The sequence below is a fragment of the Eufriesea mexicana genome, unplaced genomic scaffold (assembly GCF_001483705.2).
Source record: "Eufriesea mexicana isolate 0111107269 unplaced genomic scaffold, ASM148370v2 scaffold572, whole genome shotgun sequence".
NCBI classification, from domain to species: domain Eukaryota; kingdom Metazoa; phylum Arthropoda; class Insecta; order Hymenoptera; family Apidae; genus Eufriesea; species Eufriesea mexicana.
Genome location: NW_016908738.1, coordinates 1,220,262 through 1,238,617, shown reverse-complemented (window position 1 = coordinate 1,238,617; position 18,356 = coordinate 1,220,262). Strand labels below are relative to the sequence as shown.

At 36.9% G+C, this 18,356-nt stretch overlaps 1 protein-coding gene across 4 annotated transcripts in view; it reads right to left on the bottom strand.

Moving 5' to 3' along the window:
- Positions 1 to 1,407: 1,407 nt before the first annotated feature.
- The window catches only part of nahoda (DOMON-like domain-containing protein nahoda), a 19,264-nt gene continuing 2,315 nt past the window's right edge, over positions 1,408 to 18,356 (bottom strand). For 2 of the 4 annotated variants that reach the window (XM_017897815.1, XM_017897816.1), the window contains exons 2-17: positions 15,031 to 15,384; positions 12,365 to 12,435; positions 9,404 to 9,501; positions 9,206 to 9,329; positions 8,775 to 9,006; positions 8,177 to 8,647; positions 8,052 to 8,096; positions 7,238 to 7,843; positions 6,044 to 6,484; positions 5,788 to 5,936; positions 5,624 to 5,701; positions 5,144 to 5,486; positions 4,745 to 4,949; positions 4,483 to 4,673; positions 3,886 to 4,058; positions 1,408 to 2,666 (exon numbers count right to left, since the gene is read on the bottom strand). In XM_017897815.1, coding sequence (XP_017753304.1) covers positions 2,232 to 2,666; positions 3,886 to 4,058; positions 4,483 to 4,673; positions 4,745 to 4,949; positions 5,144 to 5,486; positions 5,624 to 5,701; positions 5,788 to 5,936; positions 6,044 to 6,484; positions 7,238 to 7,843; positions 8,052 to 8,096; positions 8,177 to 8,647; positions 8,775 to 9,006; positions 9,206 to 9,329; positions 9,404 to 9,501; positions 12,365 to 12,435; positions 15,031 to 15,205 — 3,837 coding nt within the window. In that variant the 5' untranslated portion in view covers positions 15,206 to 15,384 and the 3' untranslated portion in view covers positions 1,408 to 2,231. The other 2 variants (XM_017897817.1, XM_017897818.1) reach the window with 2 other exon arrangements.

Sequence of the window (18,356 nt, the reverse complement as noted above, 5' to 3'; positions counted from 1 at the left end):
ATGAAAAGAGGTAGAATGGAAAGGGCGAAAAAGAGAAGTGTATATGCGTGGGTTGATGCGTGCTTGCATGCGCTTGAATGATGAAAGAATGTGATTGCAATGAAAAGAAAAAAGAGAAAAAAGAAACTATTCGGACCGGTGCATACTCGCCAAAACGAGACGTACTTGAGGACGAAGCAAAAATTCGTTTTTATTATATTCACTGCTTATGCGAATAAATATATACATGCACATATATACTACATTCAAGAGGCATTTATTCATTAAGGTACTTTCTGAAAATACTATTTCTCGTATTATTGATGAGTAAAGTATAAATTCACCGATCTGTCCATAATTTTTGGCGGGTATGTCCGGTAAGGGATTAAGAGCGTGTAAGCCCTTGTTTCTCATACTTCGCACTATGTGACGGAAGAGATAAAAAATTTTACGTTAGGACCGAAAATATGTGCTCGACACTAGTTATATAATAATAGGATCAAGGAAGGCAATGCGTGCTATAATTGGCTTCCGAGTACACCAGATTTTCAAAAGTATATTAAGGAAAGCTTACCTGGTGGCGTCGCTTTTTACTGCTGCTGCTACTACTATTACTACTAGTACTATCATTATTATTATTATTATTATCAGTAATTATTGTTATTATTAATCATCATTATCGTCATTATCATGATCGTTATGGTTATTATTATTATTATTAGTATCACTATTATTAATATTAATTATGTTTATATTAAATATTCCATCGTTCACGAAGAATATATCGGAAGTCATGGTTTTACGCGCAACGCCGTTGTTAACGACGTTAATGTAATATTAATACTGTAATATTATTGCCATCGTTACTACTGCTGCTACTATCGTTATTATAATTATTACAAGTATTATCGTTAATTTTATCGCTATTGTAATAATTTATGATCCGTACCAGCAACACGATTGTCTCATCGACAGTATCGTCATTGTAAGTATTACAGTTTCTATAATAATCCATTTGAGGATTAGCAAAACGAAATTTTAGTACTTGGTGAAAATTCTTTTTTTGCAAGTACTATTTGCTACGTTTTGTGTACTTCCATTGTTTCTAATGTTGTTGTTATTATTATTATTACTATTATTATTATTATCATTATTATCATTATTATTATTATCATCATCATCCATCATCATCATCATATCAACATTATTGTTGATATCAATAGCCATGAGTTCGCATTTTTTGTTTTCTTTAGTATCTTCTTTTTTCTTGTGTTTTGTACGTTTACAGACTGCAATAGATTTGTCTTGAATCTGTTGATCATTATCTGATGATGATAAATTATGCGAATCCCGAATCAAAAGATAGTGTTAGAACATTTCACTTTAATGTTTTATAGATGATATACGTTACACCTGCCTCATGTTTATTTAAGAACACATGTGGTTGCATTTAAATAGAGGAATCCTTCCTTTAGAAAAAAAGGTTGAGACTCCAATCATAACTCTATTTTATAAGATAACTAAACAACAGATGATGAAAAAGCACTGTGAACTTAATAGTTACATGTGACGAAGAAACAAATTTTGTTTTTCTTTGTTTCTTTCAATAATGATACTTTAATGAAATAGTTTATCCTTGAGAAAAGAAGCGTGCATTCGATTAAAAAAAAAAAAATGTACAAACGTTTTATTGCTCAAACGTCCATCCTTGCTCGTAAGTACATATAAAATGTTACTGTAATGTCGCACGGTACGGTCTGAACATTATCCACACGTACCTGGTCACGCATTGAGTTGTATAGTGATATTGTGCTGTGTTTCTTCACGCGCTTTTGTACAGAACCGCGCATTCAGCGCGCCTTATCGATAACTCTTTGGTCGTAAGCGCCATTTCTGCGTAATTCCGTTAAACGAAACCGTGCGTGTTGCCCCCGTTCGACGCTCACGAGCGATCGAGCAGAAACGACAACGGAGAAAAATAATAGAATAACGATCAATCGAATAAAGGAAAAAAAAAAAGAAAAGAAAGAAAGAAAAATATAATAAAGGAAGCACCGGAGGGAGGGCTTGTTTCGAAGTCTCATCTTCTCCAGGTTCACTAAACTTGTTTTATGTACAGTGTCGCTTCACTGAAGCGAGGTATATTAATCGTCCGCTTTGGATTCGTGACCGAGGAAAAGCTAAGAAGAAGGCAGCAATGTCGCTATCGCATTTTCTTATCGTTCGTTGGAGTCCTAGAATACTTTCTCCGATTACTTCGGTGCCTGACTTCCGTAATCCACGTATACGCGCACGACTTCACCACTGTATTTACGCTGGCTGGGCATGAAATAGAAATCTGGCTGATTCGGCTGAGTGGATACACTACCGCCTGTTGGATTATGCATATTCTTCGATCGCTGATAGTGATCCCTGCGATCTTGCGTATAATAACCAGGTTGAATTGGCGCTGTGTGCCTCGAACCAGGTGCACGTGGTAAACTGTACGTTGCCCGTGGTCCTACTATCCTATTGGGGCCTTCCACGGTATCCGTGCCAACTCCATTCCCGGTCATTTCTCTCTGACGAGGTAAACTGGAAACTGGTGGTGGTGGGGCTTTTTCCTCTGTTTCGAACGCTTCAAAAGCAAAATTCGTATTCGCACCCGAGGCGTAATCTTTCCAAGCGTTACTGGCGATCAGGCGATCCTGAAATGAGTTATTATTATTGTTACCATTATTACCATTAGTACAGTTATGTTTACTGAAAAAGTTAGTTTATTAAAATAAAAACTGAACATCTTAAACTTCAACAAACTTGTTTATGAAGCAATTGTGTAAACATCACCTGGAGGTTACGTGCTCGTTTATGATAGAATTCTTTTGGACATTTTATTAGCATCACTTGTAAGCTTTTTATGAATACACGCAATGAAAATGATTATACAAGATGACGAAGAAATAGAAGAAAGAATAACAGGAGGCAAGAGAAGACTACCAGTGTAGAAATACCTGGATTAGTGAGCAAATGAGCGTACGACGAGTAATAACTAACGCGCCGATCATGTACCGGGTGTGAAGTTCTACCAGCTGGGGTTAGGACGATGCATTTCGTACGGAGCGTGTTGGTGGTGATGCCGAAGATGATGGTGGTGATGATGGTGATGGTGATCGCCATTTTGTCGATGATACCGCGTCGCGTTCGTACGATGAATTGGGTTGGGCGCGTCAGAAGAAGCCAGAGGCAGCGAGTACACCCTCTTTACACCATGATGGTCGCGAAGAGGGCGGATCATGCAACACAAGCGAAGCAAAAGATTGTTTCGAGTTCATAAGAGTGGAGCAACAGTGAAAGTAGAGCCTGAAGTGGCGCTAATATAGCACATCTCAACCACAATAAGAAAAATAGACAAATTCTTATGGAAAAATTCAGGTGAAACATGCGTTTCTAGTCACTCAAAAAGTGATGTCTACATTATCTCAACGAGTGTGTATACGGTTAAGAAAAGATTACAGAGAGATCTTATTGCTATCTGACAAAATTATCATTTTACACTGGTCAATTTCAATGTGTACATAACATCTTTGAAAAACATCTATTTTTAAAGTACTTAACAGAATTCTGAGAAACGAATGATCCTTAGTACAAATCACACAAGAGTTTCGAAAACTTGGAACTAACATTAATAGATCCAACAAATGAAGTAGCAAGCAAATGTACTTCCAATAGACACACACAAGTTGAGAACCAATGCTCTAGGCCACACCACAGCGCTAAGATGTTTACAAAAAGAGTTAGATGCACACACAATAAAAAGAGAGAAGTAATTAGGACGTGAACAGAAAATAGCCAAACGAAGAAGTTATGTATAATTAAAAAATGAGAAACAACGTTTAAATATATAAAATAATGGGAAACGTATAGTACCTTCGTTGCTCGCCTCCTCGATGACCTGTAGAGGGTACAGCTTGCTTGTAATAGGGCGAGAGCAAGCAAGGCAGCAATACATCCGACGACGATATACAGCTTCGTAGCGTCGAGGAATAGATCTGTCGTAAATGACGATTCCTCAACTGCATCTCCTCCACTTAAGTCATTTACTGACGACCAAAACAAAAGAATTGTCCAAGTTGGATCGATGCCTTATATATCACTTAATATACTTAATAATATGATTATACGTACTAACTATGTGAAACTAGAGATATACATGAACAGGTTATTAGCTTGTCACTAATAATAAACTGGCTTTGTTAAGTTTGTTGTAATGATAACATTTCTCTCGATTGTTGAGGGAAAAGATATAATATCGAATTAAATATGATATTACTGAAAAACTTAAATGGTTGTAAATTATTGGTTTAAGATGGAAATCTTTGAAAGTTAAATATTTAAACATGCGATATAATTTCAATTAAAGAGGTAACTGTGGCTTCCAAAAATTTTATCAAAAAAGGAAAAAAAATAACATGTCTGTATAGTGAAAATGTCAAAGTTAAAAATGTTAAAGTTTTATGTATGTACCTCGAGGAGCTCTAATGAACAAGTACTGTGGATCTACACTCAATGCACCAACTTTTCCAGTAATGAGAGCTGCTTTTAATGCTTTCTCCGCAACTGCGCTGGTATCTACAGGTTTTAACGATCTACCTTTAACTTCATTTTTGTCTAAGATCAGGTCCATACGGGCAATAACACCATTTTGGTCATCGTCCCTATATGGAATAATCCCAACAATGAGTCACATATTTAAGAGTAAAGTAGCGTACATGTTGTAAATACGCACTTCTCTAACTCATTGAGGCGGATTTGGTAATAGCCTGGTAGTTTATCAAGAATTGGGCCAAAACTATCAGATATCCTGTTCGAAATAACTTCAAAGTCTGGACTACCCGGAATAGGAGCCATAAACCCGTCACCCAAATTTATGAGTTTCACTTCTACATCATAATGCAGCCTTGGAGGTGCTGGCGTCGTAAGATCTTCAAAGTCTACAAGGACGAAACAAATTTTTTAATAATATAACCGCATTATATTTTTTTCTATTTGAATCTTTGAAAAACCTTTGAAATATTTAAATTTCAAACATTGATTTTACTTTTTCTGCAACAAAAGATAGTTCTTCACGAATGTTGAAATAAGATACCATACATTTTGTAATTATAATATATAACAAAAGGATAACCTTCGAGACCACAAGACTTTATGCATATCCTCTCAGCAGAAACAACAGGTACGGCATTATGTTTACGTATCTTCTTACTGACAGCATTGAAAAGACCACCCTTAACTGGGTACATCATATACAAACAGTGATCATCTGTGAAAGAAAGATCTCTATTGTCCTTTGTTATTCGTTTCCTTGAAAACTTGAGTGTCGTTACACCATCCACTTTACTGCCGCCCGTGTTATAGATATCTTGAGATGGATCAAGCAACGGAGCATTATATCCGCTGATCCAAGTGTCCATAAGAAAGGCTCGACCCGATTTTTCATCAACCCAGCCTAATACTGCATCTGTTTGAGTCTTATAATAAAAAAAGAAGAACCGATCTTAAAATTATCAAAATTTACAAAATGTCTTTGCATAAAATGCAGCAAAATATAATTTATATTCATTCAAGGGATTAAAATTTGAATTGTTACTTTATAGTTACTTCATACCATTTTATCATCATCAGAAAATCCAACACCGGTCCAAGTATTGGTGTTAGTGGTGGAAATAACAAACGATAACTGATCCTATAAAACATTAGATTTAGTAATTTATACGACAAAATTATAAATGATAAAAATTGACTGGCATATAAAAAGGTATAACAAATTACCTTTCGTCCCTTATAAGTCCACTGAATAGAATATTCACAGGAACCATTTCCAGGTGAACAATGTTTTGGATAATGCCATTCACCACTGCAATTTGTAGCCGCTGTCGCGACATCACCGTCATTTGTCATCGCCTGTTTCTTATTCTCATCTGAACATATTAATAAATTACTAAATAATACCATATTTAATTCAATAGTATACAAGGTTATCAGTAATAGTTTATGTTATCTAAAATAAAAGTTTTCATTGACTTACCAAAGAAATTAAGCGTCAATGAGCCTCTTTGTGCACCGTGTCCATGATACTTGAGTTCGTCAGCTTTGTAGAATTCCTTTACACTGACCTTAGATTTTTCAATGCCACTCGGTGGATGATGAACATATTTTCCAGGTTCTTGTCCTTTAGCCCATATCACTTGCATATTGCCATCAATAATTTCATGATCGATTGGTTCATTTGCTGCTAACTTTCTCCGGAAAAGTATCGTTGTAACACCATCACGTTCAAAGCCCATAGCAGCAGTCAAAGTATCTCTTCCACCCCAATATTCATCTTTCCGTGGTGTAGACCTGTCTCTGGTGTAATAGTCGCCAATTCTATGAGTATTGCCTCTTGCTGATCCTATTATAATATCTGTACAGTCCATGGGGTTGAAATCGTGTTTCGGTGTGTACTTGTGTGCTCCAGGTAAGACAGCTTGTATTATGGAATAATAAATTTTGATTAAAATGAGTTACAAATCTCTTACAAATTTATGATGAAGTTAATTTGAGATAATGAAAGATAATGTATGATTGCTATGAAGAAAGTTCCCTGTTGCAACATTTATATATGTTTTGCAAAACGCAAAAACGTTCATTTTACAATATTTTTTAAAGTAGAAGTACAGTTGCACCATAACTTACATAGAAGTTATTGGGACATTATGCGTAAGCAACCAGGAAAATTTGTATCAAAATGAATACAAATTAAAAATACAAGCATTATCGTTTTTCATGTTCTGTTTAAATATATGTATGATATATTAGTATTAATACTATTAATTATGTGAATATGTTAATATAATTTAAATTACCTTTTTTTGTATTACAAAAACTACGTTATGACCAAATATTTTTTACTTATGTTCTTACGTTTAATCAGCATTTCTAATTCTTTTGGATGAAGTTAACGGAAATTTAATACCTAGCTAGAAATATCTAAAATATCTTGAATCACTTAATTACCATAAACACCATTATTACTTATTTCTAAATAACAAGATATTACTCGAATTGACAGTGATAAATTGTCACCATTATTAAAAGATGAACTAAGACAATTAGTTTAAATGGCATAAAGTAAATAGGATTTCTGTGGTATGAATCAACATCTACTAAATACAACACAAAGCTCGTGCAGTATGTACGGAGAGACAAGCAATTGAATCGACTCATTGGCTTGTTTTACCTTTTGTTGCGCTGGACTTGGTTTCCGAAATCGACTCCGGCTTTGAGGTCGGGTCAGATTTAGGCTCCGGCTCTGACTTGGATTCCGGTTCAGACTTTGGCTCTGGTTCGGAACTGGGTTCCGGTTCGGACTTTGGTTCTGGTTCAGATTTCGGTTCCGATTCTGGTTCGGATTTTGGTTCAGATTCAGGGCTGGGTTCTGTTTCAAAGTTGGGTTCTGGTTCAGAACTAGGCTCCGGTTCGGAGTTCGGTTCTGGCTCAGTGCTAGGCTCTGGTTCAGATTTTGGTTCAGGTGTCGAAAGTGATTCTACTATGGTTCTTGGCTCAGCCTTAAGAATAGGATTTGGATTGGAAGCTAAAATGGCTTCTGCTTTGGATTTTAATTCGATTCTGGTTGAATGGGATTTTACCCCTAGTTCTGAACTATGTCCTGGTTCGGATTTGGGTTTTTGTTCTGAGTTGGGCTTAGGTTCTGAACTGGGTTTAGGTTCTGAATTTGGTTCAGGTTCTGAATTTGGTTTAGGTTCGGATTTAGATTCTGGTTCTACTACGGGTTCGAACGTGATGTTGGTGCTGTCGACAGTGCTCGGCTCGGCGACGGGTTCCCCTGTGCAAGAAAGCATCGATCGTCGTGCCAACTACCTACTAGTTATTATTTACGGACCACCACCATGTGCGCTGTGTCTCAAATAAAATAAGGGACAAAGACCAAATACGAAACTACTCATTTAAAAGCACATTACACGTTACTACTATATAACTTTTATAAGCAGAGGATCTCTTGTTCTATACCTGTGTTGATTATTGATACATACCATTTACAGAATTTCCTGTTGACTCAGGTGATCTCTTTTTGCGGCCTACATAAATATAAAATTTACATTAAATGACGGTTTATATGAATTCAAGGTATTCAAATAGAAATTAACTCAAATTTTACCTTGCTTTGTACTGACACGATAGGTCACACTAGTTTGCACTGTAACATCGGCGTTAGATCGAGGAGTAGAAGTCAATAAAGCAAGATCATGAGCTTTAGCCGATCTTCTCTTGGTACCAGACCTTTCAGTCCCAGATTCAGGCTCAGGTTCGGGTTCAGGTTCGGATTTAGGTTCAGGTTCCAACTGCGGTTTAATTTTTAGTTCAGATTCTGGTTCCGGTTCCGCTTTTGGTTCTGGTTGTGGAAGTAGTTCATCCTTTGGAAGTTCTTGAATATTAGGGAAGAGACGACAAATTGGCGTCAGGTCACTTGGCCGCCAACCAACAGCGACCCAACTTGTGCCATTTACCACCATAATGCCCTCGAGTTCTGCACTCTCTTTCAGTATTCGCCAATAAAAGGTGAAGTTGTCGGAAAACTTTTTCGTGGTGTAAGTATCTAGTTCCACGTCAATTGTTTTAATCGGGGATTCTAGAAAGTAATCATAATATAAAAATTATTGAAGTATTGTTATATTTATTTCTCCTCTGAATTTTACAAATCTTAAATTTGTCTTTATTTTTTTGCAAAATTATATAAATAATTTGGTGAAGCTTACTCTTTGCGCAACCCGGTCCGAACCAGCCGATATTGCAGTAGCAGTGCTTGGTGGGTGCGGTCGTGCCGCCATTGTCAATGCACGTGCCCTGAATACCGCAGTCCGAGTCGTCCAGACATTCCTCCTTAAATTCACACCTTGTACCATGATACAGTCGATCACATCTACATCGACTTAGCAAATACCGGCCGTGACCACTGCAATCTTCTCTGTAGTTCTTCTTATCAATGATCTAAAAATGATGAACTGTAAGGTATCAGCGCATATGATATAAAACATAATACAATGTATTTTAACATTAACATATACGATAAAAAAATTAATTTGCAACTTATGGTTTACTGTGTGCTAGTACTATTTAACATCTTTATAGTCTTTGAGTGTTTTTCTTTCTGTTTTAGTTGATATTAATTTTCAAATTGGATTCTTACATCAATATCAGCGCAAGACCAAAATCTGTAACTCATGCCCCATTCTTCAGCTTCTCGAAGAAGTCTAATTGTACAGTCTGTACATGTGAAATTCTGAGGTAACTGCACAGCATAACTTTGTGCTCTAAAAATAAAAAATAACTTTTTAATTCAAAGAGAAAGAGAGAAAATGAAAATAAATGCATCGTTTTTACTTACGTGGCGTCATCTTCTACGAATTCGCTGTTTTTGGTCACCGGAGTTAAATCAACTAGTGGTCTGTCGAGAGCATCCAAGATTTGTAGTCGGAATCCACCCTAAAAATATATGAGATAATTAGAAAAAGAATGCAAAATAAGTTAATTTCGTTTAATTCGTGTTTGGAAATGCAAGTAAGTCGCAAATGATATTATTTTGGTTCCAATGAGTGAGCTTACGTGCAACTTCTTTCGTTATATTCGCGTCGGAAGCGAGAGACGGTCAGAAGGACGTTAAGACATCGATCGCACGCGTCGATAGCGATATCGAACGAGCTTATTGCAGATACATGCATAAAAACCGATCTTCTAAATTATAATTAGCTTTTTAGTTACCACTTCCTATACTTGCAATGTTATCGTTACGAAATCACTAGTTTTATGAGATCGTCGGTGAATTTGAAATAGGAAAAGACAGATGTCGCTGTGGGAGATCAAAGTCTCGCAATAGATAATGAGATAAACATTGATTTACTGATTGGTGATGTCAATCTGGCACCTGTATTAAGGTCTGTGGAAAAGAACCGTTAGTATTCAACTCTTTCTCGAGAACAATATTACGTTTTCTTCTACGTGCTGTGTTTTCTAATTATTAACCGCATTCCTTGCGTCATCATAACCTGAAAAATCTGTCGATAACTTTTTACCGACATCTATCGATAACCTTCTAGACGAGTGCTTGTCAAATTTGAATCAGGTATCTTTTATGCATTTGAGATTCTTGAAAGTTTTAAATAACGAAGAATATTTTATAACAGAAATATATTATAAAATATTATGTTCGGTATGCATTTACTGGCAAATGAAATGCTTTTATCGGAGGTGCCTATCACGTCTGATAGAAATTCTCTTACAAATTCACGTGAAATGTTTTTCAACAGCGCATGACGATTATGCCAACGCTTGAGAGCGGAAGGAGAAAGGGAAGAAGCAGTCCAGTGAAGTGGTACTGCTTCGCACGGTACACACCTGTAGCGGTCGTGGCGTTATTGTCGAATTTTTCTCATACCACAGATATTTTCGCTCATAGAATTTGCGAGCCATTTCAGTTTATGATCGTGTCGAATAAAACCTGTGGTCATGTGAAAGAATTTATAACGATGGTATACGAAACAGGTATAAATTGATATAAAGTTGATTACGCTCGTAAAAATGATACAAAAGTAATTTTAAAATATTTTTCAGGTTAAGTTGCATTAATTCATATTTTTAAAATATAAAACCCAAATATCTCATACTTGCACGAAGTTATATGCACAACATAAAATATGCAGGTATAAACTCTGGAAATTTAAAATACGTAATCTTGAAGATTTTATAATAAATTAATGATTCTTCTGCGTATAATAAGGTAAAATAATCAAGCTTAGTATAAATTCTTTCTCGCTTTGTGATTTTGTATGTTTCTCAGTTATAATGCAGGTTGATTTATCTTATAGCCATCCGTTCACGGTTCATCTGCTTTTCTAGCAACGGATCTGAAAGCTTCGACTTCAGTCCGAGTCATTGGCGACAGCGGAGTTACGGTACCCGACATACCGATGTGTTCCAGCGAGTACAAGCTGCTCTCTCGTGTACGTATTTACATGCAAAAAGACTTATATGCCTTACCACCTTCTTTCCGACCTACCTATGTACGTAGGGTAAGCGAAGTACTTTTGAAAGTATACCGAGCTTTGCTTTTGAATTATTCAACGGACGTCACCTTGAGCGACGACGTGCAAGCGTAGGCCGTCCTCAGCTTGTACCTTTTCTTTCCCTTTCGTATAGACCACGTGTGGACAAATTCGTGATGTCTTTTACGATGACTTAGGTAGTCTTATGACGCGTCGTGGAGAATATGAATTTCCAACAGTGCCAATCAGCCATTGTGTTTGACTTACGAATGCGTTTTAAGCTTCATGTGATTTTTCTTAATCGGAGGTGGAAAAAGATGGCTGCATGAATATATTTTCCATCAGAGTTTCAATATTTAGGTTTGTACTTTTATACATACAGATGAGAAATAAGACAAATTTTGTATCAAGAATAATGGTAACATAGGGATATCGATGGTCGGTTGATTAGTAATGTCAACCGCCGCCAATCATGCACCATGCCAGGATGGATGACCGGTTTTATTCATTCAAGAATCCCGGAACTTTACCCATACAATTTATGATGGTCTTATCAGTCCTTCGATCTCTTATATTCTCAGCCTTCAGCAAAGTAAAACTAATCGGTCTGAAATATTTTATAATTCTTCTTATGTGCTTTACACGAGAGCGAGTCATAGTTACATCTTCGTATGTTGTTAAGTAACTATGAGGTTTATTGAGTGCCAATTGCAGCAGTATTCGTAATGACTCATTGGTGATGGACTGTTGTAAGTTAAATAATAGGATAATTAAAATAATCAAGTGTATTCAAGTTTCTTCAAATCGCAAAACGTGTACAATCAAGAGTACAATCAGGTCGGTTGAAAGATGAACGCTGGAAGTTCCAGATCGGAGAAAGTCGAATGTAACGTGCAATATAATAAAGCACAGTATGATTTTATCCTGCTCTCATGTAACTGTGCATATAGTTTTTTTCTTTTTCTTTAAACAACCATGTTTCTTAGGTTTCTTGCTTGAGCTTCTTAGTGTTTCACGATTACGCATGCGCAACGCAGGATTTGGTATACTAAATGCATCTTCGATTAAAACGCACGCACAGGAATTACCGACCGGTCTCGGTGCAATGGTTTTACAACTTTCTTTTTTTCACCACTGGACAACAAAATTTGAACAGAATTCAATTATCCGTCGAGTAAAAGTCACTTTGGAATGCAGAGAGGTGAATGATAATTAATTACATGGAAAATACCGGTAACACCATACCCCTTCTTCCTTTTCAGCGTTTAATTAAACAGAGTGTAACACGAAGAAAAATATTTACTCACTCGATGGGGATAAGCCAGATGCCAGGTGACGTTGAAGTTACTTCCAGATAATAAAGTAGTTTTAATATCGCCTGCAACAAAAACAAGTACATTATGCAACGTTGAGCACGCCATTCTATACAAATTTTCACGTACACCGTGCGTTAAATTGCGTTGAGAAACGGAAACTTGTAATTTCTCAGACTCATCGATTTAGACGAGGAACTTACGAACAATGAAAAATTAATATTTATTACAATAACGAGACACGATAATTTATGATAATCACCGGAAACATGCATAAATGCAAGTTCAGAGAAATTTTTGGTGCGAATGCTCTCATCTCGTTCACTCGGGAAATGGAAAAAGATTCAATAAAATCACATCTTTATAAGCATTTACTATTTCTTATCAATTACGTATGTGAAGCTATACGAAGAATTTCATATGTTAGATATATCGAGTGCAACGCCACTGTTTCCTTTCTCTTCTTCTACACATAATCAAATATACACCTGATATGTTCATTATTACATGCATTCGTTTTGTTTCTTTTTAGTATTTTATGTAAGCGGCACGTTTTCGTAACTCAGTTATTTTTATCGAACAACGATAGGTCGTGTAAATCGACCATTCTGATCAAAAAGCAAGTTGTAAGTTGAATACAAACAAATTAAAAATAAATTAAAAAGAAAGATGAAATAAAGACAAAGTCAAACCTAATTCCGCAGTTTCATATTCTGGGAGCATCTAAAGCCAAATAAGAACTACAACGTTATTACATCGCACGAAGATTGGACTTTCGGAAATAATCGAGAGTGGTACGATGTACGATTAATTTCCGGAAGCAAACAGGCAGTAGCTCGCGTTCCGCGACCGATCCTGCCTTTTATGCACACTGCCTATTTTCTTCACCCCTCTCCGAAAAGAAAGCTTGCATTCCTTTTGCTTGAAGCGAACAGTCAAACCGCCAATTAAATTATGGCCGAACGGTAAGACGACATCGGCGAGGTAATATTTTGAACCCGAGGAGCGTAAGAAAATTAATAAACATGACACTCTCTACGAAACTCATCGCCATGCATTTGCGCGCATGCGTACGTGGGTTCATGCGTCTCGTTCGAGGCGACACAGGTGGCTGTCTCGAGAAGCACAGATTTTCTTTACAGCGTACGTCAGAACGGCTTATGATTCAACAAAGTAAGGTATATTGTACTTTATAAAGGATGAACGATCAGATTACAATGCTGAGTAAAATCAAGAACTATTTATAGATAAGTACGTAATGCATATTAATGTTCTGAGTAAGATTAATAAACAGACATCATTACAATTAATTTAAATGTCCAATAGGATAATCCATACTAAGAAGTTGAAGTATAGAAATTGTCTCTTCTTTAATCAAGATATGTAATTTGAATCTTAAAGTTGAATATTATACACGCAATGTCATCACAAATGACGATATCATCAATAATGTTCCTATATCTATAATTGTATGGAGTGCACTACTAAATTGCAATACTTTTTTAATCAATGCTCTTCCATCAGACGTTCTTCCATCATAACGATGCACGCGTGTATCTAAAGTTCACGTATTCCTTGCGAGAGCTGGCAAAGAGAAAAGAGGGTACGTGTACTGCGGTTGCAGCGTGGAAGCAAGATATGGACGGTAACAGCCGAGCAGCCGAGGTTCGAGTTCCCTTCGTGCGAGTCGGTGAAAGTCGCTTCGAATCAGACTAGCGGGCTATCCCCTCCACGGTATGTCTTCGTGTTAATGTCGTTTTCCCATAGAACTCTCTCACCCCTTCTACCCATCCCCCGTAACTATACCCTCATATTTCATATCACCAACCAACGACGTCATCCTTGAGACGACCGCGAAAATTTCACACATGCCAGCTACTGGTTCGTGGATTGTGTGACATAGCGGGGCCACAGCATCTGGATAACTTACTTCGCAGATAATACTATCGAATGGGATTCGCTGTTGTTTTTCTACACAGCGCGGCATGATGCATCGTTTCAGATTTCATCAACTCGCTTTTTCTATGAGCAAGGATGCAACTCGCTTCTATTTGATTCGTCTACAATGGGGAACTTGGTCCACTTCGGAACTGGACACTGGTGGTAAGTGGTTTCGATATTGTGGTCCTTTCCTTTGTAGTTGTCTAGTGTTTTGCAAAGTTGGTCTATTAGATCATGCGGTAATTCGTGTCGCAAACTAGTAATTACAGCATTACCATAATGATTGTTTTGTACATACTAAAATCACTTCTCTGGATATGGAATAATATAAGACCTGGTACTGTTCTATCTCATTATACTATTCTATCTCAATTACGTTGTTTGCAGATACCTTTAATATATCTATACCCCATCATGGATGAGTTACACCACTCAGCAGCCTTGATTGACTAGTTGGAATCTTAATAAAGTAATACTAATTTACACTTGTTATATCATACTAATAATACGCCAATTTGGGCTTATAATAGTCTACCTACACAAGGGTCAAGCCTTATAGGAGTACCGTTGAACCCACGAAGGAAACCAGTGTATAGTATTATATTCTATACCGTTCTAATTAATTTCTTTAGTCATAGTATTGACACAAATCGTATCTAATTTAATTATTAATTTTTTAGCATTTTTATATAAATGGAAACTGTATAACAAACATTTACCACGAGGCATTCCACAAGGTCCAGGTGTCCTGGCGTTGTCCAGAAAATCCAAGTCATACTTCCTCGCGCGAGGAAAAGTCAAGGCTACATGTCCTTGCACTTCTCTGAACGATACTACTGTTAATACCAGTAGAATCAGTCCCGACATTACCGCAGAACACGTTTTCGATGACATTTTCAAGTTTGAACGTGCTAGTACGTTCACAACCTTGACGCTTTCGTTGAATTCCACGCGATTAAACCCTTTGAGAATTTTCCTCTCGTTCTCCTAAGACCCTCCAGCTGATTTTTCCTGATGCTCGGCATGGGCACCCCTCGTTGATTAACTCCTTCCGCTTCGGTGAGGTCAAGAATCTGAAAGAAGAGGAATTTCTTAGCTCGTTTATCAGGTTTGAAACGTTTCACTTTTACTAACGAGGAAAGATGTTTCAGAGATGTATTTTTTATCGACTGTTTTACTTTGAAAGTTAGGATTTATTATGGGAACAGACATGTGTAGTTATGTGCGAAGTCGATGCCAGTTTTTGAAGCTCGATCGAACTAGTTCTTCGGCAACTTGATTGACTAATATCGAATAAATTATAGGGTTCTCTATAAATTGCTAATTATCAATAAATGTGCATCAACATTTTTGTATCCTAACGGTATATGTTTTAAAAAATCATAATTACTCGATAATTAAAATTTATTCGAAATTAAACTGAATTTTTTATTAATAAAAATCTCACGTTTACTTTGTAGGTATTAAGATCTAAAAATCTTTCATCTCACGGACAAAAGGAATGACGAATATGGCAATCTCTGAAGTTTCGTAAAAATCTATTAATTTACAATCGGTGATTAAGCGAACATAAACCAGAAACATAAATTCTGATGATCACTCGATTGGCTCCATTATATATGTATTTGTTTTTCCTATATTCATCATTATACAAGAATGTATTAACCTTTGGTCCCATCTCAGATGGTGGAATAATAATAATAATCAACGCGCAATCGGTAAGCTAAATTGTAACGTGTCGATCGAACGTGTCATTTCCTCTCTTCGTATTTCCTTTTCTGAAAACATCGTGATTACGCGGAAAACCGCAAATACCTCACGATCGTTACAGAAAAGAATAACAGTCCTCGAATAATTGGAGGGTCGAATCGTATTTCCATAAAGAGTGTAAACCTATAGGGTAGACAAGGAAACAACGCTTTCCCTTTCTCTCCCTCTTCCCAGAAGAGTGTAAACCTATAGGTTAGACAAGGAAGCACGATAGGGACGCGCGCAGACGTTAAAAAATGGCGGCGCAAGTTCGAGCGAGCAGAATAAACAGAGAATGAGATGGTTTGCTAGAAATCATAAGGAATAAAGGAAGAAGCGAAATCCAATAACTAACCGTGAGAAACAAAGAGACAAAGGCGAAGGACGCGTGCACATCTAGATAGGTGGAAAAAAAGAATAATTATGGCGATCCGTCGAGCGAGGTATATGAAACTTAACGATGAAAAGAAAATAATCTCGAAAGATTGGGTTACAAAATAAAGCTGAAATTTTTCTGAAGACGTTCTTTCCTGATCTGAATAATTCTGTGACAAAGGAATAAAAAGGTAACAAAATTGCAAGTGCAACATATTTCCACTTTATTTGTTATATTTCCTCTCACTTCTAGTCAATGTTTTTGGGTTTAAAAATGAACAAATTATTCTAGTGAAATGAAACATATTATCATTGAACTGTCATTTAAAAGAAAAAAATAAATCGTTGAGACATCTAAGTACCTTAATCACATGACAAAGAAAATATGTAGTTGGAACATCAATGAAAAAGTGTTACGAAAAGCAGCAGAGAGAGAGAGATAAGTTATTGGGCACGTGTAAGCCAATGAAAATTAATATATTCGTGACGGTTACGACAACCGTTGCTACGCACATTGCGACATACGGGAGCGGATCTCCTTCTGAGGAATCCTTAACGTGGCCTCAACACGGCCTCAGAATGGCCTCAGAATGGCCTCAGAATGGCCTCATCGACGAAGTACGCAGATTCTACCTCGAACGTGCAATTCACTCGCAGAAACGAACACAAGTAGTGGGAGGATATGATGCTGAAGTGAAGACGGGGGAGGACCCAAAGGGAATGGGAGGAAACAGAGTTACAAGGCTTGCGTATATTTTCTCCTCATCTCGTTGAAACCTGACATTCTGCGGGATCTCGGTCTACTAGCTGATCTCCAACGCGACACGCTCTTCTGCTTGTTTTTAACAGACTCACGGTTGTTGTGAAATCGCAAATAACGCGGTATACGCGTTTTGTTGTTCGATGGAACCTAACCTTTGTCCTGTATTTCGCAGTTTAGAAATTCCGATGTTTCGAAAATAGAAATTATCTCATCGGCAAGTTGCTTTCTATAATTTTTGATTAAAAATTCCAAGAAACCATCGGTTTTTGTCATATGTTATTCACGCACACGAATACATATTATGCATCTCGATATTCTATTTATGTTTTGGATGTTATTTCAGGACACACACGCGGGTATTTTCAACATGGTAAAGAACTGAGAACTGACGAGCCGAAATGCCGGATATATAATATTTATCATAGCGAAGGAAGAATTAACTGGCATTCCAACCAATAGTACGGTAATTTCAATCGGTGTCGATGAACGGGGCACTTGTGCGTGGAGTTTTGACTGGTGTAGCGAGTCACCGAGTGGAGGAAGGTGAGGTAAGAGCCGAACCATGTAGCCAGGAGAGGGGAAAGAAGGCAGCTACGTAGGGAAAACGATCCGCCTTCGACGGCTCGTGGAAAACGAGTTGACATTCCAGTGAACACCGATGTCGTTGTCCTTAACGACGACGTAGCTTGCTCGTTTATTTATTCGTGCTCTAAATACCGTTGATCAATCCCATGCATGATCTTCAGAAAATGTCTCTACTTATTTTTTGTTCTCACGCAATCTAATTTTGTAAAGGTACTTGTTCGAACGAAGGAATATTGATTAGCGACTAGTAATTACTATTGAATGGCAGTTGTATAAGAAATTATACAAAATTTGTTTAAATTTTTAGGTAAGTGTACAGATTAAAAAACAAATATAATAGACGATAATAGACAACAATAATTAGGTGAAGTAAGATATAATATTTCAAAATTATAGAATATATAGATTTGAAACATCACGTATTTTCTCTTTTTCTTCAGAAGAACTGTAAACATACTTTCCTAGCAGGATAACTACGCAGTTAACAGGTTGCACGTATAAACTTTCTCGAATTCCACTGTTTACATTCTACGTTCCTACATGATCTTGCGGCTGCATATTGTTTCACTACGC